The sequence below is a fragment of the Paralichthys olivaceus genome, chromosome 5 (assembly GCF_024713975.1).
Source record: "Paralichthys olivaceus isolate ysfri-2021 chromosome 5, ASM2471397v2, whole genome shotgun sequence".
In the NCBI taxonomy this organism is placed as follows: Eukaryota; Metazoa; Chordata; class Actinopteri; order Pleuronectiformes; family Paralichthyidae; genus Paralichthys; species Paralichthys olivaceus.
The window spans coordinates 20,068,881-20,094,850 of record NC_091097.1 but is presented as its reverse complement, the minus strand read 5'-3'; the positions used below and the strand labels follow the sequence as shown (position 1 = coordinate 20,094,850).

The 25,970-nt window shown below is 48.8% G+C and overlaps 3 protein-coding genes across 3 annotated transcripts; 1 reads left to right on the top strand and 2 right to left on the bottom strand.

Annotated features, from left to right (window-relative positions):
• Positions 1 to 283: 283 nt before the first annotated feature.
• On the bottom strand, positions 284 to 18,747 carry wizb (WIZ zinc finger b). The gene is made up of 17 exons (XM_069524923.1): positions 18,426 to 18,747; positions 17,815 to 18,004; positions 17,549 to 17,741; positions 17,253 to 17,328; positions 16,528 to 16,673; positions 14,926 to 16,425; positions 13,601 to 14,032; positions 12,321 to 12,707; positions 9,873 to 10,019; positions 8,645 to 9,196; positions 8,122 to 8,565; positions 7,131 to 7,640; positions 6,466 to 7,029; positions 6,154 to 6,365; positions 4,509 to 4,758; positions 3,552 to 3,717; positions 284 to 3,131 (listed from the first exon to the last, which is right to left on the bottom strand). The coding sequence occupies exons 2-17, from the start codon at positions 17,902 to 17,904 to the stop codon at positions 2,774 to 2,776; spliced, it is 6,027 nt and encodes a 2,008-aa protein (XP_069381024.1). The 5' UTR covers positions 17,905 to 18,004; positions 18,426 to 18,747; the 3' UTR covers positions 284 to 2,773.
• A 579-nt stretch (positions 18,748 to 19,326) lies between these two features.
• On the bottom strand, positions 19,327 to 22,269 carry pglyrp6 (peptidoglycan recognition protein 6). Its single transcript, XM_020105753.2, has 5 exons — positions 21,988 to 22,269; positions 20,566 to 21,381; positions 20,273 to 20,483; positions 19,891 to 20,185; positions 19,327 to 19,462 (listed from the first exon to the last, which is right to left on the bottom strand). The coding sequence occupies exons 1-5, from the start codon at positions 22,058 to 22,060 to the stop codon at positions 19,448 to 19,450; spliced, it is 1,410 nt and encodes a 469-aa protein (XP_019961312.2). The 5' UTR covers positions 22,061 to 22,269; the 3' UTR covers positions 19,327 to 19,447.
• A 1,380-nt stretch (positions 22,270 to 23,649) lies between these two features.
• On the top strand, positions 23,650 to 25,957 carry trappc5 (trafficking protein particle complex subunit 5). The gene is made up of 3 exons (XM_020105754.2): positions 23,650 to 23,742; positions 24,529 to 24,801; positions 24,887 to 25,957. The coding sequence occupies exons 2-3, from the start codon at positions 24,532 to 24,534 to the stop codon at positions 25,181 to 25,183; spliced, it is 567 nt and encodes a 188-aa protein (XP_019961313.1). The 5' UTR covers positions 23,650 to 23,742; positions 24,529 to 24,531; the 3' UTR covers positions 25,184 to 25,957.
• Positions 25,958 to 25,970: the final 13 nt, after the last annotated feature.

Below are 25,970 nucleotides of genomic sequence, written 5' to 3'. Positions count from 1 at the left end.
TTTCTAACAGCTGTATTAAAACTTTAATATTAGGAATAAAAACCATTGAGAACAGCCAGTAACATATGAATGAAGCGTGAGCACAGACGAATGAAGTGAACCCATTGTTAATTATGTTGTGTAGTTTCCACCTTTTAATTTCAATGAAGTTCCCAATTAACTTCTGCTCTGACGTGAACATTACAACGTGAAGCTTGTCTTGTGGCGCCTCCTGGTGGTCGAGAGACATTTCAACCTCCCACACATCCAGAGGAGTAGAAATAAAGAATCTTGAGGCCGTGTCTGAAATTGAAATCACATTTATTGTTTGTTCTGGAGTCGATTCACTTAAAACTTGCCCCTTTGTGTACAGTACTTTCCTCAACTGCATCTTTTTCTTCGAAGTCATCGTCACTCGTCTTCTCACACACACACACACACACACTCTCTCTCTCTCTCATCCATTCACACCAAGCAGCCAGTTTCACCAGCTGAGGCTTTTTCAGGCAATTTTTTTAAAAGGGATCCAAACGCACCCCCCTCATCGTTTACATCTCATAATGCAGCCACAGACCTGTGAGGGGCGTCTGTTACTCAGCGGACGCAGGGAGAGGATCATCATCATCATCATCATCATCATCACCATCATCATCATCTAGACGTGCAAAGAAGTCGTCCCCTTGTTTATTAGAGTCCTTTGATACCAGGACGTGACAATCACATTACAATGTTTTCCTCGCGCTCGGTCGCTCGTCGTCTCGTCGACCCGGAACATTCTCACCAGCACCAAAGTTTCAGCTTGGAGAGACTAACAGATAACAATAAAAAATACTCTAAGATTCACCTTGCAGGACTGCAAATACAGAAATGCACAGAGCAATAAAAAAGACATAGATCAAGGTTGAAATCAAATCACACCAGAGGAATTAAGATCACTTAATTTTCTTTTTCAACTACCTTGCTATTAGAACCGCAGATCGCTCTACTAGCATCCACAGCTTCTTAAGTACATGTAGTTATATAGTATGTATCTATACTCCATAAAAGGGTCGGGGTATCATTTGGATTGAACAGTCATGTTGCAAACACTGGAACAAAGTTTAAAAGGTCATCAGCCGACACGGACCCTTCGGTTATTGCTTCAGCTCTACGTTGGTATGAACACACTTTCTGAAGCATTGTAGAAAGAGACAGAGCCTTCGGCCCCCGGGAGCCCGAGGTCGGCGGCGTTTGTGTTCAGGAACGAGGGCTGAAGTTTGATTTGTGTTTAACTGGAATAATCGAACCCTACAGTAACAACGAGAGTCCCGTGAAGCTGCTCCAGTGGAGTGTTTCAGACAGAGGGGCCTCGGCGGGGCCCGCGGGGGATCGCCGCCGCCGCCGCCGCCGCCGCCGCCGGGTCAGTCCATTGTTCAGTGTGGAGCCTTGGGGAACTCGAGAGCTGTGCAGAGTTTCCTCCACCATCAGGTCCAATGTAAACAGCTGTTACAGAGGCAAGACAAGGAAGTAAACAGACTCTTTGGCACATCCTACACGGTGATGGATGCTTTAAAGTCCTGATCAGACTTCACGCAGACAGGCCCCCCCCCGACGTAGTTCGCTTAGAGCGCGGGAGGCGTCCGATCAAGCAGTTCTACTTCCGTCCGTCTCTTTCAAATGGGAAACAAATGCACGTTTGCTATGTATGTACACAAACATACAAACTAAGACACACACCCAGACTGCGTGCGGGAGTAAAAGTGCAACGCTGACCTATTTTTCCAAACATTCCAAAGATCTACTTAAGCTTTAAAATGACCTAGTTTACCACATTCAGATGCATGAGAATCGTTATAAATAAATAATAATTTGGGCGACACTGAAAATGGCAGGAAAAAACTGGCAAACACTGCGAACGGAAAAAAAACTTTCGAAACACGTGGCGCTGAGCAATTTTCTGTGGCCCCACTTCTCAATATATATATGTCGAAACGCAAACAGCAGCTCCGTGCTGGAAACAGTAAACTGAGAGTAGCAACATCACGAAAAGGCAAAAACGTCAAAGGTTCAGTAAAACAGGGCGAATGTTTGATTGTGTGTTTTTGTGTGTGTGTGCAGATAAGGTTTTAATAGGTGCTTCAAGCTACATTCAAGCAAAATGTATATTTGGGGGAAGTCAATACATGAGAAAGTTAACTCGGGGATCTTCCCTTTTTTGGCTGTGCTTCCACTTCTTGCTCCTTTAACCGATCAGAATTAATCAAATTTCATGTTTCAGTAAGTGCTGAGTGACCTCAACGGTAAAAGTGCCTCTTTTAACACCAAGTGTTACCACATGTTTAAAATCTCAACAACAAGATTAGCGTAAATGTCCTTAAATCTCAGTCCGGGGGGGGGGGGAGGGGTGTCACAGACAAGGGGAGGGGGAAGTTTGATTAACCCCTGAATCGCCCAGTGAGCGAGAGGAGGGCGACAGCGACGTTTCCGAATCATCACTCGAGATAAACAAGAAACACACGACGTGAGTTTGTCTCTCCTTGTAACCTTGGACAGTTCCCACAATCCCCGGTGTGCAGATAAGCCAGGAGAGCTTGGTTCCCATGGTAACGGGACTTACGAACAGCCTGGAAAGCTACTTCAAAAGGTGCTTGGGGCTCCGAGGGCTCTTTGGAGGGGAGACGCTCGTCCATCCACAACAACACTTTGTGAAGGCCAAAGAAACAGATGGACGAAAAAAAAGAATGTGTGAAGGCAGGAGAAAACAAGACGGGGTTAAAAAAAAAAAAAAAAAGGACAGTGAGCGATGACTTTGAGCTTACACCATCTGGGGGGGAAGGGGGATGGGAGTCGGAGAAAGGGCGGGCTGCTCCTCCGAGACCTTTACGACCTCTGCGGCAGTGGCGGTGCGAGCGCACTCGGCTACAGGCGTAGGGGAGCGGCTGTTAGGCGCCGTGGTGCGGGTCGGGGTGGAGCTGAGGGCCGGCGTGGTGGAGGTAGAGGTGGAGGCTGGGGCGGAAGCCTGGGCCGGGTCGTCGGCCGGGGCGGGGGGTTCAGTGGAGGTCGCTCTGGGAGCAGCGGGCTTGTTGTAGTTCATCTTGAGGATGTGCTGCTGGAGGTGTCTGATCCAGTCCTCCTGCACCGACAGCGGACCGTGAAACTCCACCTCGCAGAACCTGACGGAGACACACACACACACACACACGTGAGCTGGGAATTGAACTAAATGCCACCGACGCTGTGGATTAACTGCAGCAGCTATCGTGGCTCCGGCAAAGTTGTCCCACAAAGAAATAAAATGAAATGTGATGCTGTTAAATTCACTGTGTCCCCCGGGGAGCAAGCGACTCTGTGCAAACTTTTGTGCTGCAGTTATATCAGAACATCAGAACTCATTCACGGTGAGTGAAAATCCCAAATGCTCCACTCGTCTCAGTGTAGTGCATTAGCCCTGTACTGTTCAGCGGGGGGGGGGGGGGGGGTGATTGCTGCTCGGGGATTAAGTGACTATTCAAATTTTTAGCCCCGACAGATCCATTACGCAGCTGTCTCACATTTTTTCTACTGCTCCTGAACGTCGTTCAGGTTTCACTCACCGGCACTTCAGGGTGTAGAACTTGCCCACCAGTTTGACCAGTGGGTAGGAGGGTGGTTTGGGCACCAGGGCAGGGACGGTGCCTGTGCGGGGGGGCTTGGGAGGGCCGCTGTCTCTCTCCGTTCCATCTGGACAAGACGGGTGCTTCAAGGGCCGCCGCTCGAAACCTTAGCAAAGGGAGGAGGCGACATACTTGTATTTAAGTGCATCAGGCTACAAGAATTGCTTTTGCTGCTAGAATTTAAATTTGTTTTTGGTAACTGAAATAAAAGGAGGTAAAAGCATATTTGAAAAAAGAAGCACGAGGAGCTCTTGACTGCAGAAGGTAATGTTGAAACTGTCCGGAGTTTAGAATCTGGAAACTGAAGTCGACGGTAGAAATGTGTAAAGATAAGAACTGAGGCCAGCACATTGTAAACACTTCATTCCAATGATTTCAGTGTTTCAGACTGTTTCTTTATCTTACTAGTCCGAAGTTTTCACAAAGTTAAAACTGCTCTTGTGTTGCTGGGAGTCTTCAGTCCGCCTGTTCCCTCTGTGAGGCTCCACTTTTAATAGTACTAATAATAATATCTTTACTTTTTTAACATTTCTCAAAGCACAGTGCTTCCCACACAAAAGACACGCAAGTAAAAATACCTTAAGACAAATTTAAAACGTCATAACAGAATAAATAAAAGAATAAAAAGTAAAAAGTACAATGTGCTAAAATTAGGAAATGCAATATGATAAATGTACGTTTTAAATTTTGATTTAAAGGAAGCTACTGACTCAGACTGATTTAATTCAGTGTGTTCCAGAGCATCTGAGCTCTTCAAAGCTCGACGAGTCAAAGAGATCTGAACGTCCAATAGGTTTGTAACCAAGCAACCAACATAATTTGCATCGCTAACGGGGGACAAACTCTGACACATGCAGGTATGTACACGACTTCTGTGCGTCCTGGATCCTCACGTACCTCTGGGCAGACGGACATTCAGCTCACTACGTGCCACCTGTGCTTGAAGCGGGAGGCCGCCGGCGAGCCGCGAGGGGCTAGGACTGCTGCAGCCGGGCCGGGCGGCGGCGGCCCGGAGGTCGGAACCAGCTTCCACGCCCTCCGCGGTCTTGGAGGAGCCCTGGTTGACGTCGCGGCTCTGCGATCGCACCAGGCTCACAGCCAGGGAAGAAGCCCACTGCGAGGAGGGCGAGGAGGTGGAGGAGGCTTTCTGTGATGAGAGGGAGAAAGATACGTTTCCTCATCGGGTCTAAGCTCACGACACTGAGCTGCCGTGTTCTGATGACGTTACAATGGAACCTTGTTATGACTGGAAAGCTCAAACATAGCGACAAACATCCAGGACTTCAACGATGGATTCAGGAAAATTATTCATCGCAGCCACACAACTCATAATTACATTTCTGCAGCACAGTGAAGGTGAAATGATGTTTCCACGAATGCTTTGTAGTAAACCACCAGGAATAAAGTGGATCTAATGCCCAAGAAGTATTTCATTTTTAATTTTTAAATACCATTTTTGGCATTTGTTTGTATTTTGGAACTTTTATCATGATGTAGTTCCTCAAGCATTTGTTAGAAATTTATATTATATAAGAAAAAAAACAGATTGTTGTTGTCACTGCCGAAAATTAAAACGCTGACGAAACATTTCCGTAGCCTCTTTCTTAGTGGGGTTGTTAAAGGGTTAAAGTTAAGATGAATTATTCTTGCATTTTGTCGTTCTGTCCATAACAGTTTTAAAAATGTCTAAATATATTAATATTTCCCAAGTGTCCAATATCTCACCCGTTTCCCTAAGAAACTGCAACCATGTTTTTTTTTTTTTTTAAACATAATTAATCAGTGGCAGATGAATTTCTGTCAACCCACTGGTCAATTATTCAATTTACATTCTCTTTAATTGGATAAATACATTTCTAATCATGCCATCGGTCACGACTCGGTCCTCAGGTGTACGTGTAACCGTCCGGTACAAGCAGCCTAAATTTTCCCAGTATGGAAGAGAAACGTACAATATGATTACAAGGACGTTTAAAAGGTAATCCATTCTGTATGTGTGTCACATCCCAGCTCAGGGAAAAGGTGTGACAGTGACGCAAATGCACCAGAAACTAATTCAGCGGTGGAGGGGGGGGGGGGGGGAGAAAAAGGAATAATAAAACACGTACATTTCCTTCTATCAGCAGCAAACCATAATTTATCTGAAGATGAAACATAAGCTGCCAGGCACCCGGGTTACTATGGCAACTATCAAGCCAATAGCTGAGTTGTTCTGGCATCAGTCCCCACAGTGATTTTTTTTTTTGCAGGGTGTAAAGACACAGGATCTACAGTGAGGCTCAAAGCTGTTAGACAACACGTCTGAAGCTTTCCAAGACACAAAATGTCTGTCGAGCCACCAGCTGAGGAATGTTAGATCTCCGAACATGACGCTGGGAGGAGAGGGAGTGTGTCGGGGATGTAGCACAGTGGGTTTTTATCTCTCGCAGATATTTCACATTTTCTCCCTGACAAGAAAAGAATTTGCAACAGTGGATTTTTGCCGGAGTGCAGATTCACCCAAACGATGCCCGAGAACTTAAGTGACGGGACGCCGCCTCACCTTCTTGAGAGAGGAGCGGCTGCCCTGCATGTAGCTGCGGTGCATTTCCAAAACCTTCTGTGGCCTGCTGCGCATCCAAGCGCTGAGCGTCTCGATGGGGGATCCATTCACACACCACTCGGTCACGCCGAACTGCCTCAGGTGGGCCCGTGCGTGGCTGGCCAGAGCCTTGCGGTTCTCAAAGTAGAAACCGCACAGCTCACAGCTGGGATCTGAAGTGGAGGAGGAAGAGGAAGAAGAAGAAGAGGAGGAGTCAGTACAAAACTGATGAAGAGCAAAATCAGAAAAGACGAAAACCTGACAGCTACTCGCCCTGGTGTCCGTGCTTGTCCGGAGAGGCTTTTCTTTTGTAGGAGAAATCGTGTGGCAGAGGGGAGAACGTCTTCAGCTGACGTGGAGGAGAGCGGGACGTCTCGCCGGACTGGGACTCCTCTGACTGGGGCCTTTTTCCCAGCGGGGACATCCTGAAAAGCTTCCCTGCAGGTGGCGTCGCTGAGGTGCCCACGGACCCCAGGCCCTGCTTATGGAGTCTCGACCCCGACTGCAGCAAACTGAGGGGAGATTTACGGAACTTGGACGACTGGTAGCCCGAAACTGACAAACCCTCTGAGCTGCTGGAGCCCCCGGTGTTCTCCCATCGGTGGGCCCCCTGGCTCGACTCCTTCTTCACGCCCAGGTCGGAGGAGGAGCTCACCCCTCGCTTGTGCATAACCTCCTTTAGGGTGTCGATAGGCGAGCCGTTGACGGACCACTCTGTGATGCCCATCTGGCGCAAGTGGGAGCGGGCGTGGCTGGAAAGGCCTTTACGGTTTTCAAAATATTCTCCGCAGAACTCGCAGCGGATATCCCTTGTTGGCTCGACCTCATGGGCCATGGCTGAGGAAGGAGCAGAGGAAGAATGGGAACATATTTAATACAGACACAACAACAACACAGGTCCGACCACATCAACAGACAAAACTCAGGGTTAACGTTACCCAAGTTGAGGGGGAACGAATTGTCTGCGCTGCTCCAGCTGCAGCCCAGAGGTTCAGCGGAGAAGCTCCCAGATCTCCCCACAGCTCCAGGCGTGGTGACCTCCAGCTGCACCGGCTCAGGCTTCAGCTTGAGGATTAGCCCACCAGAAGAAGACGTCGGAGGAGCCGAGCCCGATTTAGACACGGTGGGCTGAGGAGGACTGGAGGGACGGGCGAAGGTGAAGGGCAGGCGACTGAGGAGGGTGGCTGAAGGGGAGGAGGAGGTGGACAGAGGAGAACGAGGGGGCCCCGGCGAGGATGGAGGTGGAGTTTTGAGAGGTTTTAGAGGAAGGGCGCAGGGGAGGCCCCGTCGTGTGATGATCTCCCTCAGGGTGTCGATAGGCGAGCCGTTGACGGACCACTCGGTGATGCCCATCTGGCGCAGGTGGGAGCGGGCGTGGCTGGAGAGCCCTTTGCGATTCTCAAAATACTCCCCGCAGAACTCACAGCCTATTTCCTTTGGAGGTTCACCTGAGAGTCGATGTGTTCGACAGAAAAAAGAATTACACCTCATCCAACAAATGTGATTCTTAAGACGTGCACTGAACTCCGGATAATCTCCAGAGGAATCATCCTCCGGAGGATGTAAATGTCAGAGTGAGGAGAAAAACAGCTGGAGATTATCTGGAGCATTGACGACGTTTCTAACACGTGATGGACGAAAGAAAATATAAAGAACACGATTCTCTCCGGATGTAAAAAGAGGAGCAATGCACAGAGTGATATTGGTCGACGCTAGTGTCAATGATTCGTAAATAAAAACACGTGATCTCCGCAGCAGACTGATATGTTACCTCCTGCACCACCCATCACCTGGTAACTAAGATTTCAATATATTTCTGAGTTGCAGTAAAAGCTCCTGTGCTTCTCCAGCTGCGCTACTCATATGTGAACGTCTGAAAATGGCTTCACAGGGTTAAATTCTTAAATGTGGTGTCATGGCAGCACTTACTGTGTGGAAGCGCCATGAGCTCGCCACTGCTCAGGCGGAAGAGCTGCATGGAAGAAGACTTGTGACGTTTGGCAGGCGGGCTGAGTAAGGACGAGGAAGAGGTAGCTTTGGACGCTGACCCACCTCCGGCTGTGGTCACCTTGTAGAGGAGGGATGACGGAGGGGAGGAGGAGAGGCTCAGCATGGACAGCTTCGGGGAGGAGAGTGTGGTGAGGCCCCGTGGCTCCGTGAGGCTGTCAAGCGGCAACGTACTGGCTTTGTGCTTGAACTCGTCACTGTCTATGAGCTGGTTCAGGAGGTCGATGGGCGAGCCCTTGGATTCGGAGTACTCCACCCCAAAGTGCCGCAGGTGGGCTCGTGCGTGGCTGGACAAGCCTTTCCTCGTCTCGAACCAGGCGCCGCACAGCTGACACACAATGTCCTTGTTGGGGTCGACCTCCAGCGCTGCACATGGAGGAGAAATGAACAGTGTGATTTTTACAGTGTCATCAGAGAGTCAGAGTGAGGGGGCGGTGACACTTACTGAGGTTGAGAGGAGCGTCGTTCTCCTGTGGAGCCCAGAGGGGTTTGGCTGCTGTGACGGTGGCCGGGGCGGACAGGGTCGAGGTCAGGCTCTTCATCCCCCCGGCCTTGTGCTCCGGGGAGCGCAAGGGGGAAGACACAGGCAGCAGAGAGGAAATGGGGGCTTTTCTCACTACTGACGAAGGCGAGCCAGAATGAGGCGGAGCTGGGGAGGCACCTGGAGACGGTGTGGAGGAGGAAGAGGGCGGCACCGCCTTCGCTGCTTTGGCCAGGAGGGAGAGAGGGATGGGTTTCTCGTCCAAGTCCATGTCTTCTAAATCCTCATCTTTCTGAGGAGTGGAGGGGTCCTTGGCTGAGAGGGGCTCCAGGAGGGATGAGCTTATTTGGCTGTCTAAGTTGCGCTCCTTGGCAATTTGGTAGAGGAGGTCGATGGGTGCGCCGCTGCTCTCCGAGACGCTGATGCCCAGTTGGCGCAAGTGAGAGCGAGCGTGGCTGGACAGTCCCCGTCTGGTCCCAAACTGAGCTCCGCACACCTCGCACTTCAAGTTGTGCTCTGCGGAAGGGGGGCAAAGAGCAGCTGATGAGACATGAGGAAACTTATAAATATCTGTTAAGCTGCTTTCAGACATGCTCTGAATCTGCAGACTTTCTCCAGAGGGGCTGTATGTCAGCACGCAAATGTCCGAGTGAGAGGCTCTGGATATTCTCTGGAGCCTCACCGCGAGTGGTTGTGTTGACGAAAAACATTAGAAATAACACATCGATAACACACGTAGAAGACACCCGCGAAGATGTCAAGAGAGCTTTTGGTGATAAGGGCCCAGAGAGAGAAGGTCTGGACCCGATCGATCCCCAGAGTCTCAGAACATCTATTAACATTCTGTCGATGCAGTAATAACACAAACTTTGCAAAACATCAGCAGGTGGCTCAGGTCGTTTTAGAGGCCACGGAAATCCCAGAGGAGACGTCACCTCACTTACCCTCCCTGTCTACATCCAGTCTGCAGGACCAGTGTCAGCGGGGCTCTGATCAGCCCCTGAACACATACATGTCTCCCTCTCAGGATTTCCCTGGGGACACCCCTGCCTGCCGGAGTTTTTTTTATGACGCCGACCCGAGGGTCAGTTTTACAATTTCCCCGCTGACAGCTGCGATAAGGCTCGGCTGCAGCAAATCCCACCTCCCTGGGGTCAGCGTTCCCATATCTCTCTCTCTCTCTCTCTCTCACCCTTGGTGTCTGCATCCTCCGCGGGAGAGATGCCGTCCGTCTCGGCTCCGCACAGCCCCGTCCTCTCTGGGCTGGAGCTCAGAGCGTCCAGAGCTGAAGGCTGCAGCTCCTCCTCGTCCTCTTCATCAGCAGCCTCCTCCTCATCCCCTGAAACACAACGGCCACATGAGCGCGCCACGTTAATTAGACCAATTAGAGCATCTGTGGCGATAAATCACCTTCTACGAGACAATGTTGTGTCTCGGGTCCAGATTTGATTCGCGTCAGTCGTGTAAAGATTGTATTTTTGAGATCCTTGATGGAAATAAAAGACGGATGCTCATTCCCTACAATTTCTCAGTCCCTGCAACAAAAGCACATCTTCTGTGAGGAAAACAATTCAAGTAGCTGATGACAGCCGGAGACAGAAAAGTATTAACTGCTCCACTGTATGAAACAAACATGGCAGAGGATGAACGGTTCCCCTGCAGTCACACATTCCTGGGACAAAAGTGCCATTTTCTGCGACAAATCATTAAATCAAAAGCGACGTGGAGAGTCAGACAATGGTTTTTGTCTGGTGGGCGGATCTGCGCGTGTCACTTCATCTCCTGACTGTAAAAGATGTGACACCTCAGGGCGTGAAAACCACCGAGAGTCACAATGAAGACGATGCTGAGGAATCAGGAGGGGGGGAGAAAAGGGGAGAAAGTGGATGATGAAGCGATAAGTTGACTCGCAGAGAAACACGGAGCCACCGGGGACGCGGACACTTCCAGTAAAGCGGCGGATGAGTTGTAACGAGACGAGACAAAAAGTTACAATGGTTAAAAACACGCACAGACGCGTGCACATGAAAGCACAGCGTGTCCCCTATCGCAGATCAAAGCCGAGTAAAATGGCGAGGATTGGGCAACTGGAGGTAAATTCACGGATCCTGCAGCACTGGAGGGTTTGGACGTCACCCCGGACGCGCACGATTAAACACCGACCACGGCGCAACAAAAAAAAAAAAAAACACCCGCGCGTGCATGACGGGAGCAAACAACAACAACGAGCTCCTCTGTTTAATTTTTATTTGGACGTGCACGCGAGTACCTGCATGTGCGCGACCCTGCCGCTCCGATAAAGACTTTTAACGTCCGGGCACAATGTGACAGCGGATGCGGCGCAGGACGCGCAGCGGAGACGCCGCCGTGTGATCCGAGGACACGCGGTGCGCAGGAGCGCGAGAGCGCGGTACTCACCGGTCCGCAGCCGCAGTGCATCGGACTCCCGGCAGCCGGAGCCAGACGGTTTCTCCGCTATTGTTTGGGTCTGCGGGGAGGTGGAAGCAGCCATTTTGCCCCCATATGCACCGCTAAGCTAAGGCGTGACCAATCGAGTGGAGGCGGAGGTTGGGATGAATGCGCCGAGAGTGCCACATCTACCACCGGCACCAGGGAGAGCCACTCTCTCTCTCTCTCTCTCTCTCTCTCTCCAACACGCACATGCACATACCAATGCACGCGCACTAAATGCATTAACCTGAAGTGTAAACCCTCAGTCTCTGTGTGACGCGGTCCTCACAAAGGTATCCGAACCTTCATCCATCCAAACTAGATGACCTCATTCTTTAAACTAATCTGAATCTGATTCCAGCTCGTTAGGTCTGAACCCTCCGACTGATCCGCGTGAGGAGAGAGAGGACCGACCCCGATGTCCTCATGAGGTCAACTAGTCCACTACTGGTCCTCACAAAGACAGGTTTATAGACATTCAACACACACACCTCTCACTGTTCATACCTTAACACACACACACACACACACACACACACACCTCTTAATGTAAATACCTTAACACTCACACTCACACACACCTCTTACTGTAAATACCTTAACACACACACCTCTTAATGAAAACACCTTAACACACACACACACACACACACACACACACACACACACACACTCTTAGTGAGGACACTGACTGTGACCCATCACTTCAGCTCTTCCTCTTTCACACATCGCTCACACACGGCTGTCAGAGGCAACGATGGGTTCCGTATCTCGCCCCAAGCACATTGAGGCAGGTGGAATGGGGGAGACTGCGATCGAACCCCCAACCTTCTCATTAGTGGACGACCCGCTCTGCTGTCTGAGCCACAGCCGCCCCAACAAACCCCCAAATCCTTTCCCTAACTCTTAAACAGCCATTTGAAGGAGTTTCACTTTTCCAAACTGTCCTCAGTCCAACAAAGTCAATCACTGGTACCCACAAAGACACAAGTACAAACAAACACACGCACACACACACACACACACACACACACACACACACAAACACACACAACCCTCCATCACCACCATGAGTCAACATTACAGGACACACAGGTTTTATTTTATTAAGATTCAAACCAGCGTTGAACTCAAGTCATCCACTCAGCAGGTGGATGTGAAACTCTGTGGATCGATAAATAAAACTTACCGTCACACTCTTCTCCCCCGTCCTCCTTCTTCCAGGGTGGAGGAGAGGCCGGAGGCTCCGCGTCAGAAATGGCAGCACTCAGCGACCTTTCACTCGTCTCCCCCTCCAGCTTTACCTGAGTGATCCCCTCCCACTCCTCGTCCTCCTCGTCCTCCTCCTGCGGGGAGACGAGGCTGCGGGGGGGAGCCGTGGGGATCACGAGGTCGGGCCTGCTGGAGAACAACTCCCTCAGGATGTGGATCGGCGAGATGGTGACGTCCCAGTTCGTGATGCCGAAGTCGCGGAGGTGGGCGCGGGCGTGGCTGGACAGGCCGGCCCGGGTGTCGAAGCCGGCGCTGCAGAACTCGCAGTGCATCACGCTGAACGTGTCCGGGTCAAAGTTGGCAACTGAGGAGAAGACGGGCGATACAAGAAGAAGACATGTGAACGTGCAGATACTTTAAAGCTGTAGCTCCCAAACCTCTTTGTCTCATAATCCTTTAAATCAAAGCTCGTGCTCATTGCCCTAATTTCAGACTCTGGAAAATGTTCAGTTAATTGGGTCTTGACATTTTCTTGCGTTTTCACATATGCGGGATATTGTCAAGTTCAGAGACAGAGTGGAGCTCTGGTGGAACAACATTGTTCCACACCAGCATCGGCTCCTATCGCCAAAAACTCTGGAATCTCGTTGTTTTTTCCAAGTCGACGTCTTCGTTGACGTCTTCCACGTAAGTTGTCCTGCTGTACTGGACAGGAAAAAGTCTGGATTCCTGAAAGCGGCTGTACGACATAAGGTACGGATGAATCTCTATAACACTCATGATCCAAAGCTCTTCCTCTGTTAAAAAAATCAACTTTCAAATAAAGTTGGAGGAAGCCGGAGGGGTTGTTAGCATTTAGCTCAAAGCTAATAGTCGCTTTCCATCTTGTTTATCTTCTGCTATTTGAGAAACTTTACATGGTCCTAAATAAGTTAAATGATCCAGAAGGAGAAAAGCAAACATTCAAGAAAAGTGAGAAGATTCATTTAACTTTGCAGAAGCAGAAACTTTGACCCCTCGGAGTCGTTGTGCGTCCCTCGAGGGGGAACCTGACCCCCACATTGGGGACCACCGCCCTACCCTACAGTGTGCTCCAGCAAATGTGCAGGATGTTTTTCATCTTGGCCCACGTTGCCCTCGCACACACTCAGATCAGGGTCATTACTCAAAGTATATTTTAAGGCACTTTCTGCTTGTGCGGGAGAATCTGCTCAGACAACATCGACGTAAAACAAACAACTGCAACACGCCGCTGACCTTTTTTCTTCTTCTTCTGATAGGAGAACTTCCTCTCAATCGCGTTGACCTCCTCGGGGGAAATGAAGTGACGCACATTGTAGCTGACGCCCACTCGGTTCAGGTGGCCTCTCACGTGATTGGCGAGCCCGATGCCGTTATGGAATCGATCCGGGCAGTAGGGGCATTTCCTCTCCACGCTCTTCAGCGCCTCAAAGTCCTCATCGATGTCGTCTTTCTCCTCGTCCAGGATGCCCTCCGACAGGAAACGCCTCACGCGCTCCTCGTCGGTGTCGTCGTCACTGTCGCTTTCTGCAGCGGCGCCGGTAACCCGGGTGCTCCTCCGCAATATGATGACCTTTCCGTCTTTCTCTGCCTCCTGGTCGCCTTCGTTCTTCACATTCTTCTTCGGCGGAGGAGATAATGTCGGACTCTGCTGTGTTGAACAGTCGTCTACAAAGAAATAGAAGGAAATCTTGAACAAATGGCGGAGTCGACACATTAAATGTTGTGTCTGCTCTGTAGTAATCCGATTACTCTCCAGTTATTCACAGGATTACAGCGTTGATGCACAGAGTGTACATGGAAGAGTCATCAGGAGGAAATCGTACCTGTGACTTCTTGACAAAACATCATCGACTGCAGAGCAACATCTGGATAAAACAGTGGAGCGGGGGTGGGGGGGGCGGGGGTGGTAGAAGGTCCCTAGACTGACGTTTGGAGATTAATGGAGATTTTGTGGAGTTCATTCTTCCCACTTTTTAGTTCGTTTCCAACGCCACACCTGGTTTATAAACCAGATGTGTCGTTGCAGACTTCAGATGTTGAGTTTTGTGATGAGGCTGCAGGTAAGTTTTTCCTTCTCATGACTCTTCCACATGGACCCTGTTTGGGCATCAACGCTGGAACAGCAGATGAGCAGTTTTAGTCCAGATCGTGTCTCGACCTCAACAATTCCCCACAACTGAAATTTAACTGAAACCTTTCGGACACTGGACATTTGATTTCTTTTTATAGATCTGTCAGGATCGGCTCAGAATGAAAAGTGTGTCTGGACTTTTACTAAATTTATTATTGCTGATGAAAATTGTGGTTTTGTTCGATTTTGATCTCAGACCTTTTATTTGTTATATTTACTTTACTTATGAAAGTCAAAGACAGTGATGTACCGATTTGTCTTTGTGGGTACCTGTACTGTTTCATGTCAGATTAGTGTGAATTAATGTTGCTTCGTTTAATTTCCTGATCTGATTTGATGTGTTTGTGTATCATCTGGTGTTAAGCTTGAGTCAGTGAAGTCGACTTGATGCCACTGCAGCGTTTCAGTGCAGGTCAGAGAACCTCACCTGTGTCGGATCGAGCCCTAGTGAAACGCTTCACTCCTCCAGGTGAGCTGGCCTCTTGCTCTGACGCCTCGGTGTCAAGCTCTGTGCTCAGATATTCATTCTGCTCTTCTTCTTCACTCCGGGGCCGCGTGTCGTCGTCCGCCCTGTGAGAAAACGTGGCCGGATCCGTCCAGGTCTTCCCTCTCCTGCTGAATCTCCTGTTCCCGACACACTTGAACACCACCAGGCTCGCGGGCCGAGCCGCGGCACCGTCCGATGCTGTGCCGTCCTCGGACGCGGCGACAGGCTTAGAACTGTGGCCAGTCTCGTCGTCGGAGAACTGTCCTGGATGTGCAAGTTTGTGGTGTTCCCTCAGTACGGTTTCACTTGAGGTCTGGAAGGCACAGTGACCACAGGCCAGGGAGGAGGACGTGAGACGTAGCGGTGACCCAGGAGGAGACGAGTCCACCTGGTTTCTTTTCTTGTTGTGGGTCTTTGAGTGATTGGCCAGCGCCTGGGACGTTCTTGTGCTGAAGTTACACTTGGGGCAGATGAAGCGACGGCGGTAGGCGGAGACAGCGCGGCCGTGAGCTGGGGATCGAACTGAATTTGGATGAGTTGCATCAGAGGGAACAGCGGCGGGGTCGGCCTCTGGGGTTGAGGCTGGGGACAGAGGTGGAGATGTGACGATTTTGGAGCTTATATCTTGCAAATGAACCGAGACCTGACTGATATTCTTCACCGCGTTACCGTCCAGTGTCTGAATCTCTCTTGCTTTTCCGTTTTCATTGAGTTTTTCAATCTCCTCCAGGATCTTCACGCGGGACTCCTGGTGCCTTTTTTGGTGGTCTGCCAGAGCGAGCCGGTTCTGCAGGTTCCATCCACACTCGATGCACCGGAAACGAGCGCTCTTTCCCAAACGCCGGCCGCCCCCTGACCCGCTCTGACAGTGCTCGACCATGTGCTCCTGCAGATGAACCTGCTTCTTGAAATAAATGCTACATTCAACACAGGTGAAAATTTCTTTCCCGAGCTCCACCCCGCTCTCTTCTTCTTTTTCGTCGTCTTCCCTTTTCCCTCGTCCGTCTCTGTGTGTCTCTGGCTCCTCCACCGGCCCCTCCACCTCCTCAAAATCAAACACCCCTCCCCCTGGATTCAGCGGTGCCATCTCTGAGGACGTTGACTTTTGGAGACTCGCTCGTCCCGCCTTGTGGCCCGTCTCAGGCAACGCTCGCTTCAAGGTGCCAAGTCCGGAGAAAGGCCTGAGCAGCACCCTCTTCTTTCTGCACCGCTGAATGAATGTGCAATGGGCCCAGGGGGCAGGAGGGGGACTCTCAGGGTCGGAGTCCCCTGGGAAGGTGTACACATCTCTCTCAGACTCATTGGTGTCTTTTCCCTTGGGCCTCTTGTCTCTGTCATCACCCTCGTCCTCCTCCTCCGTTTGGCATCCTCCCTTTGGTTTTACTTTGGCCAGAAACAGCTCAGCTCCCTCAGATACATTCCAGACTTTGCTGTCTGCCACTGTGAAGACAAAACGGAGGAATCATGAATGAAAGGTAAGATAGAAAAAAGAAAAGACAGCAAGCGTGCAGGCGGATTTTGTTTCTCCCGTACGGCACTCACATTCTGCTCGGCCAAGCTGAGCCGCATTCGACTCTTCTGTCTTTGTGCTCTCATTGGTGTCATCGTGCTCCTCAGGGGGAAACGGATCCATTTTACTCTGCAAGTGCTGCAGTTTTTCAGGTTCTGGGTCATCCTCACTATCAAGTCTGGAAGGAAAAAAACAACAGTGAATTCAACTTTGAACTAGTGAAACGTAAGAGTCGTTGCCTGAAACACGTAATTTCATCACATTGTATTCATGACCGATGACGTGGGAGCTCTTATTTCTTATTCTCTACGATTGAAGACAGCGAGGTCATGACCTTGATCATTTTGTAGTGAGTTAAGTGGGTTTTAGTAAACTGGGTGTAGTGTCAATATAAATATACACAGGGTGTGAATGTGTTACACTGATTACAGAGGTGTTTGAGTGTCTCTATTTAAAATTGTTTGCAGACATGAGCTCTGGAGACCGTCTGGAGAATTGGGTCCAAACATTCTCCATCTGTTCGTCCTTCACATGCAGCCGGAGATTGTCCAGGTCACAACAACGGGAAAATTCAGGCGAGGGGTGAGAGGACGCGACGCGTAATTCCGCTGCGGAAAGCTCAACTCGGAAAGCGACGAGACTTAAGGGGCCAATGTCGGCTCCACCCCGCTCCCATGCCCGTGGTTGTGAATATCCCTGAACTGGACGATCTCCGGCTGCGTTCAGACAACCTCCAGAGTCCACGTCTCCTCCTCACCTGAGTCCAGAAGAAGGAGATCCTGGGCTGTGAGCAGCCAGACCATGAGGGTTAGAAAAGTGCTGTAGCTCCTCCTCTGACACGAGACGCCACACATAAACAGACAACGACAGAAACATCACTGCACGGCTCCACAGTTAAAATCCACATTGAAAAGTACAGTGCATAGATGAGACTACATTTAAAGCAGTAACAACAGGGACGGGTTCTACTCCTCGCTTTGCTGCAGATTGTGAACACGACCGCTCGTGAGAAAGCGTGCAACAGGTTTCCATGAGATATTAAAGGGATGTTACCATCTTGTGTTTCTTTCTCTGAGTCAGAGTCCCAGCTCAGGGAGGAAGGGAAGGCCGAGGACCTGAATCTCCTCTGTGCGTTCCTCCCTGGGTCTGCGGCGGGCTGAGACTCCTCGGCCTGTGCGGAGCACTCGTCCCCAGCTCGACCCCACGAGCGTTTCAGCCCATCTCTCGCATTCGGAGAGCACGAAGACTGGAAGACACAGTTAGATGAGATGATTTTACTGATGCATGATGGGAACGAGAGCTCGGGTGAGGTGTTTTACCTGTAAGGTGCAGCTGAGGAAGGTTTGTGCTGAGTTGAAGGGTGGGGGCCCATAGCTGGTCCCTGGGGTTAGGGGTCCTTCTGGCTCCATGGTCCCCCAGAGAACAGTATGGAGTCCCGCTGGAGAGCAGCCGGCCTACATTGTGCAGCCTCCTCCTCTTCTTCAGGAAACATTCACACATGAACACACACTGTACAAACACAAATCAAAAGTTTTACAGACACTGAGCCTGAGGCTGCGGGGAAAAGAAACACAGAGCAGCGTCAGACCTGCAGACTCTGTGCTGCCAGCTGCAGGTTTTCTGATAGTCTGACCTATTTTCCCTCTGCTCTTAAAGAACGAAGTGGTGCGCCCAGATGGTTACATAAATAAGTGGCCTTTATATTCAGGCCCATATCCTCCCCTGCTGCCCCTCTACAAACCAGGAAAATGTCCGGGTGGATGAAGGTGTCCCACGGGCTCGGCTCAGAGGACGCGTCTGTCATCGATCCAGCGTGTGTCAGGTGAGTGTAGTGAAATAATGCATCCATGCACGGAGATCTGTCCAACTCTAAACGCGCAGAAACTGCATCCAGCCCCCCCCCCTCCCTCCCTCCCACAGATATACTCACTGGAGTCGGCCTGGTTGTTGCGGATCGCGGGGCAGGGGAGAGGCAGGAGCGGCGGGCTGCTCAGGCGGGGTTCGGCATGATCTCAGGACGGAGCCGAAGCCTTTCACGGCTCGAGACGACGCTGTCACGCCGGGGAGGGATTCACTGCTGCCGGGGCCGGAGTCGCTGTGTGAGCCGCCGCTCGGGCTTCGGTGCACGGATCCCGTGGAGATGCCAGACCGAGCAGGACTCCATGTTATTTGGCTGCGGGCGCGCCACGGCTGCTGCTGCTGCTGCTGCTGCGTGCGTAACGTCGACGGGGAGGGTGACGGGAAGAGTTTCCACAAACCCGCAGACTGCAAGTTTATTAACTCTGACTTTTACCTGCTGCTTTTAAAACATACACACATTCTCATCGTTTCTTCATTGTGAGCTTTTCTTTTTTTTTTTAAATCAGTTTGAAAATCTCTCAGATTGATTTGAAGCTTTTATCTTTTAAACACAGTGAAAATAAAACACATTTCACACCGCGTCATAGTGATAATTATACTTAACAATAGTATTTTAAAGTGTGTGGATACTGTGTTTAATGTCATTTATTTACTCAGTTAAAGTTTCTGTTTCTCTCACATGTTAACTCAGAATTAAATAACACAACATGCTGTAAATCCCTCTCTGTGTGTTGTGTTCAGTTGTGTTGAGTTTAATCAGTTTGTGTAACAACATTCTTTAAATGCTGCAAATCAATAAAAAAAACAACCCAACTGCTCATTATTACACCTTAATATAGCGCCCTCTACCGGTCGCAGGTGGGACTGTGTCATTGCTCAGGCCTTTTTATTCAAATGGTGAAAATCTGCAGTAGAAACATGCAACTCAGTCTTTAATGGAAATAAAAGTACAAAAACAAAAAAAGTCAATGTCATTTTGCCGACACCGGTTTTTATTTGCATGTGGTTTATTGTGTTCAAAGGGAAATTGTACATTTATAACATAATATTTATTGTGTGAAGTTTAGTTTGTTCTTCTCGTCGAGTCGCTCGTCAGTTCTTCGACTCCTGAAATGAAATATGAAGCAAAATAAGTGATGATGATTTGATATACATTTGTATTTTTACATTGGGTGAGAGAAATCTTCCGGAGACGGACGATTTTATCTCAAAAACCAGATGCAGCTCCACACGTCTCAGCTGTCCTTGAAAATGAACATTTCAATCTCACCAAACCGTTGTTGTGTCTTCGCTCTAAGAAAGTCAGAGTGTCCTCTCACTAAGATGTTATCCGACCCCCTGACTCAACCCTGCGCGTGGGTCACACACATGTGCCAATGCATCATTGTGCAATCATCCTGTGCCACTGCACTTGGTGAAAGGTGAATATAACTTTAATACATTCTGCGTTCTTCATTATTATTCATCTTATATATCTAATCACCTGTATAACAGTGCAACATCATATTCAGAATATCAGTTCTCCTTCTACATACCCCATAGTGTTCCCAGCTTGTGATCTCATTATAGAGGGCGTCTCCAGGACAGGACGTTTTCACCACCTGTCTGTGACCCTTCAAGGTGAAGTCGGCCTCCAGCCGCCCGCCGCCGACAGCACAAGATGCCAGCTGATCTCTCACCAACCCCATGGAATGCTGGGAAGGCAGACTGCTGACGTAGTCACCGATGAAAGAAACCCCGTAGCCGATGGAGTTGTGTCCCAGGGTGTGAGCTCCTTGCCAGTGCCAGCTCCGGCCCTCGTAGATGTGTCCGTCTGAGCCTGCGACAAAGCTTCAGGAGGATCAGAGACGTAAGTTGTGTGGAACGGATATGCACGTTTTATCCTGATACAGATGTGTGACGCCAGACAGCTGTTACCTGTATCCTATGTCGTCCCAGCCCCTGTCGTCCTGGTGGAAGCGCTGCATGGAGCGCATGTCTGCAGAGCACTGCTGGAAGGTGAGACAGGGCTTCCCCGGCGTGTGAGTGTGGTGGATGAACATGAAGGAGAGAGGCAGCGTCAGGTTGATGGGTGTTCCTTTGTACGGCTTTGCACCCCACATGCACCGAGGTATGATGGGTGGGCAATCTGAAACAGATGTTTAACCACAGCTGGTCAGCAGCTCAGCACAGAATTGCTTCACTTCCTGCATGTGGTCTCGTGCTCTCACCGATGTACATGTGGATGAACTGTTTCATTCCCTCCTTCACCGCTGCCGTCAGCTTCTTCCTCTCCTTCACTTCCATCTTTGACTTCCTCTCCAGTCTCCGCTGCAGCACCACTGATTTCACCACGTGCCTGACCAGCGTTGGAGAGACCAGCAGCTCCCTGAAGTTGTCCCTGCGTCGTCGGCTGATGCGGCGCGGGGCGGCGTCCAGACCTCCACGGCCCAGCTGGTGACAGTAGTACTCTGTGAGCAGACTGCTGAGCGTGGGTCTGGTCTTGGCCTCCATCCCGAGGATCACTCCATCCATGCCTCCGTTGACGTAGGCGGTGGTGAGCAGAGTTGGGGTGTCAGAGAGGGTGAAGACTTGCGGAGAGGTCAAACTGTCCCAGCAGCCGTCAGGCCCCAGACGCTGGGTGAGAGGAGAGTTCTGCCTGAGAGACCGGCCGAGGTCTCTGGCCAGAGTGAGCTGGTACATAGCCCAGACAGAGTCACTCCTACTCAAGAGGAACCCGGCCTCGATGCCCAGGAGCAGCGGCCTGAGGGCAACAGTGGTGCCATCGGAGGTCAGAACCACGCCCTCCTCTCTGGCATCATCGGTCACCGTGTACGGCACGGACTTCCTGATGTAAGCCAAGAGGTGGGCGTCCACCTCAGAAGCACTGGAATCCACATCTCCAAGGAAGTGCTGGATGAACGGATCCCTGAGGCCGGCCGCCCAGCGCAGCTTCTGCAACACACCGACCGGGTCTGACTCGGGGGCCCCGTCCTCCAGCTGCTTCACCACCGCGATGAAGTCGTCCATGTGCCGGGAAAATGAAGCTGGAGACAATGTATTAAAAAAAAAAGTACATAATGTGTCTCGATGGATAATCTTCATGTTCTGGCCTCAGGCTACGTCTGCGATCTTTTAATTCCCTGTTTCCCTCTCAGAGGTTTGAGATGTCGACAGTCTGCTGTCACTCCCTGAATCTCTGGATATATTCCTGAATGTACTTGAGGTGACGGCTGATGTTTTATTGTCGTATATGCACTTTCTGTATTTTTGTTCTCTGTTGAACTTTGTGTTTAAAAGTGATTTACACAGTGCAGTTCTTCTTCTTATGTAATATTATAAAAGTACATGTAATATTGTGTAATTATTGATGAATGAAGCAGTGTTTTCTTCAGTTCCAGAAACAGCTTCATCACAATGATCTCAGATTAGTGACAGTTTGAGAAAAGCTGTGTTCACAGTTTTATGACCGTGGATTTATTACCCTCCTGATATAAAAAGTTTTATGAACACAAGGTTAACGGTTGTAAAAACTTCCACGTGTCAATAAATCCTGGAAACAAACTGAAAGAATAATGTCTCGGCTATTTTATTATAAACCTTAATACACCAGACTCCACACACACAATGCAGCTGTGAATAAAAGTTCTTACCTTCTGTGTCCTTTGTGCAGGTCATGACCACAACAAGGGTCAGAGTCAGTTTCCAGCAGCCTTTATCCATCATGAGCCTCCAGCACCTTCAGCTCCGAGCTTCAAATGTCTCTCACCTTGTCTGCCCCCTCTCTCATTTATAGACGTTCATATGCAGAGTAGGTGGGAGGTTATGCAACATGCACACATGCCGCAGATACGTCCGCCTTTTGTCGGATGGCGTGAGAAACCAGCACCTGCGGCCAGTGTTTCCTGTCCGCTCAAGGTCTTCCTCTGCAGCGTCAGACCTGGACATTTTGGAGAAATTCACAACTTCTGTAATAAATCTGTGGCTGCTATTTGTGAAACATACTTTCTGGGAATATTGGCAGCCAACAGCAAACTCCGGGCTGTTGTACAAACCCCTGGCACTCCTCTCTGTGGCAACATGTGAGCTCTTGTCCATGTTCAGAAAACACAAGAGCACGGCCGCACAACAGAGGAAGTCCCACGAATCACATGTTTGCTGACAGACACAAATCTGATTTCTTCATGAATGATTTGATTTAAACTTTACATGTGCACATGTGAGACATTGTGGAAAGATCTGCTGCAGTTTTGTGTCCACAGGCCGTCGAAGTTGATATCAATGTTTACCTCAGACACATACGACAACCAGCTCCGATAACAAACTACATTCACCACCATTATGTACTTCACTTTGACATTTGAATTCTCAACTGTGCTTTATTCATCTGTCTGTGCAAAATCAACGGTTCACATGCAGCCCTCACGCTGCATATATTTCTTCTTGTCATTACACTAGTTTAATTACATTCATATGTTTCTAAATTTATATATATTCTTTCACATCCCTTACACTTGAGTACTGCATGTTACTTGTTACTTGTAACTTGCTGATGTCTTTTTGAATCTTGCTGCTGTACTACTGCAAATTTCCCCATAGTGGGATTTACAAAGGACTTCTTATATGTGCGGTATTGTATGAGGACAAGAACAGGAAGTGGACAGTGTTTAGTTCTGTGAGAAAGTACATTGCAGAAAGTTCAAAGTTATAAATGAGTTAGCACTTTAATCTCTAACCATATGTAAATATCACACTGGGGGAGAATGAGAGAGAAAGAGAAGCTGACGCTTACAAGATTAAAACAAGAACCATGAAAAATTTAATATATACAGTTTTTTAGGGCTCAGGCTGGAGATTGAAAATAAAATCCTCGTCAAATACAAATGTAACTAAGAACATAAATAAATTACTGATAGTCGTACGACTTCTGTGACTTTGCAACGTAAATTGAAACTAAAATATTCCTGCAGGCTAACTCGGGTTCTTTTGTGTTTTCTAATGAACAACAAATGAATGTGTAGATGTTCAGTCTCGTATACTTTATAAAATCCTCCTCGACAGATCCCAGAATACTTGTAAAACACTTGTTTAACAAATGTTTGTGTATCTCCTCTAATTTTCTCCGTCCTTGGTTTGTTTTTAAATAAAAGTATTTTTTGCTCACGTAGAGCAACCCCTGGTACCTTGAAAGGTGCATTCATTATAATTAGTATTTGTATTAGTAGTAGTAGTAGTATTAATATGCACACGTAGGCCTAATATACTGTATGTTATATTACAAGTACCGCTTCTGTCCAGTGGGTGGCGGTGTACACTTTAAGCTGAGGTTTCCCGTATTTGAACCCCAGAGGAGCACGAAGAAGAAAAACGAGGAAGCCCGCACACAAGCTGATCTTCTGCAAACTGAGGTTTGTGTTTAAACGAAGGCGACACTTTTATAAAACCACGATAATAGAAACCAAACGTCATCTGTGCGGGTCCGAGAGTTTATTAACTCGTGTTTCTGCTCCTGGAAGAGCGCGTCGCCTGGCAGGAAGCGTCAGTTAGCTTCTGTAGCTAGGTGGCTAACAGCTGACTGTGAGGGCTGCGACGCTCAAATTGAAGAAAAATAATAAAAACAGCGTTAAACCGGTGAAGAGCTGATGTTTGTGGAAGCTCCTCACATCTGCAGCTGCAGTTGTTTACTGTGACATGAGATTTAAAACTGGTTTTAGCGAAGGAGAGAAGCTTTATCTGTTTATTGTAGCCTGATGTAAGTCTGTGTTGTTGATGTTAATGAATCATAATCAAGAGAAATGGATCTAATGTTTTATCATCACTGTGCATTCGAGGCTTGTTCTTTTCAGTGATAAACCTCAGTGGGTTCTGTATGAAGAAACACTGACTGGTTTAATTTATATCTGTGGGAAAGTTAAACCCAAGTACTGCACAGTAGAACTCATCATTTTCCATCAGGTGACGTGTGCATGGTTTAGATAATTGTTTACATTGTGCATCCTTTACTTAAAGTCATAGCTCAGTTATCATGTGTGTGCAAGTTCTAACTCTTCCAACCTTTCAGTCTGATGTCTGACTGTCAGGCTTGTTCACCATCTCAATGGCAACATGTGGTGTTTCGCTGCCTCGGGTTGATGGAAGGTGTTTTCTGTAAAAACAATAAATACTAAACTGTGACAACCATCCCTCCTCTACAGAAAATGGACACGCGGTTCACCCGAGGAAAATCCAGCATCTTAGAGCGGCCCCTGACCCGACCCAAGACTGAGGTCAGCGTGAGCGCCTTCGCCCTCCTGTTCTCAGAGATGGTGCAGTACTGTCAGAGCCGTGTGTACTCCGTGTCAGAGCTGCAGACGCGCCTGGCGGACATGGGCCAGAGTGTCGGAGCCAGCATGCTGGACGTGCTGGTGCTGAGGGAGAAGAATGGGAAGAGGGAGACTAAAGTTCTGAACATGCTGCTCTTCATCAAGGTGAGCTAATGTGAAATACTGACGTTGCTCTTAGAGTAAAATCACTTTGTGCTTCAAACGTTTGAACCTGTTTTCTGCCCTTTAGGTTAACGTGTGGAAGTCTTTATTCGGGAAAGAGGCTGATAAGCTGGAGCAGGCCAACGATGATGACAAGACTTATTACATCATAGAAAAGGAGCCACTCATCAACGCATACATTTCCGTGCCCAAAGAGAACAGCAGCTTGAACTGCGCTGCGTTTACTGCTGGCATCGTGGAAGCCATCCTCACTCACAGCGGTTTCCCAGCCAAGGTCACCGCCCACTGGCACAAAGGCACCACGCTCATGATCAAGTTTAACGACTCGGTCATCGCCAGGGACAAGGCTTTGGATGGCAGATAAAAAAACGACTGGAGAGACTGGCTGGTTTTTGTTTATCATGACAGGATGAGGATAAATCATCCAGGTCCTTGTTATTTGAATTTCTTTGTGGTAACTGATGATGACTGGATCTCTGCAACGTACTGAGCCACATCTAGAGCAGAAAAAGAAGCGGCTGATTGGTTCAAACGTCCAGTGTTTTGTTGATCTTCTCACTCTATACCTCATCAAGTTACATTCATTTGTTCACTCTTCATGTGTAGCTTCATGTGAGCTAAAGAAAATACAAAAGTTTGTAATTTCAGGTTTCTCATGAATTGTATTGTTGCTTCATGGTGGATCTGTGTTTCTATCGTCCTCCATCATCCTGACCTCGTCACCAGCCCCCACCACAGATAGACTTCTGTGAAAAGCAGCATTATTTTGATTATGAATATGATCATATTCACTTTCTCAAATAAACACAGATTATTAGTCGTTGCAATTGACTCAAAGTTTGATGGAGATGAATCTGAATAACAAACAACCTTAATATATTTTCCCTGATGTCGAGAGTCGAAGATTTGTTTTCTCTTTCTCACCCCAGTTCAGCTTTCAAGTTTCATCTCTGTAAAATAGATCCACAGTCGGGGTTGTGATGATATCTGAAGACACCGAGGTCCTCACTGTTTATTATTATATTTGTATTAATGATATTTTGATTCATTTGTTTCATTGTAAGTGTGCGTGCATGCAAACATTGAGGGTTTAACATGGGGGAGTTTCCATTCCACAAATAAAAAAATTAACATATTATAAGCTGACTTCT

Bases quoted from the DNA above. Each gene is read 5' to 3' on its own strand.
- wizb (XM_069524923.1), bottom strand. From the start codon at position 17,904: ATGGAGCCAGAAGGACCCCTAACCCCAGGGACCAGCTATGGGCCCCCA. The intron at 16,674-17,252 runs GTGAGGAGGAGA...TTTTCCTTCCAG, and splicing joins TCTCCTTCTTCTGGACTCAG to ACTTGATAGTGAGGATGACC. The intron at 12,708-13,600 runs GTCAGCGGCGTG...TCTTCTCCTCAG, and splicing joins TCAGAAGAAGAAGAAAAAAG to TTGCCAACTTTGACCCGGAC.
- pglyrp6 (XM_020105753.2), bottom strand. From the start codon at position 22,060: ATGATGGATAAAGGCTGCTGGAAACTGACTCTGACCCTTGTTGTGGTC. The intron at 21,382-21,987 runs GTAAGAACTTTT...CATTGTCTCCAG, and splicing joins CTGCACAAAGGACACAGAAG to CTTCATTTTCCCGGCACATG. The intron at 20,484-20,565 runs GTGAGAGCACGA...CATCTGTTTCAG, and splicing joins GTTCATCCACATGTACATCG to ATTGCCCACCCATCATACCT.
- trappc5 (XM_020105754.2), top strand. From the start codon at position 24,532: ATGGACACGCGGTTCACCCGAGGAAAATCCAGCATCTTAGAGCGGCCC. The intron at 24,802-24,886 runs GTGAGCTAATGT...TCTGCCCTTTAG, and splicing joins ACATGCTGCTCTTCATCAAG to GTTAACGTGTGGAAGTCTTT.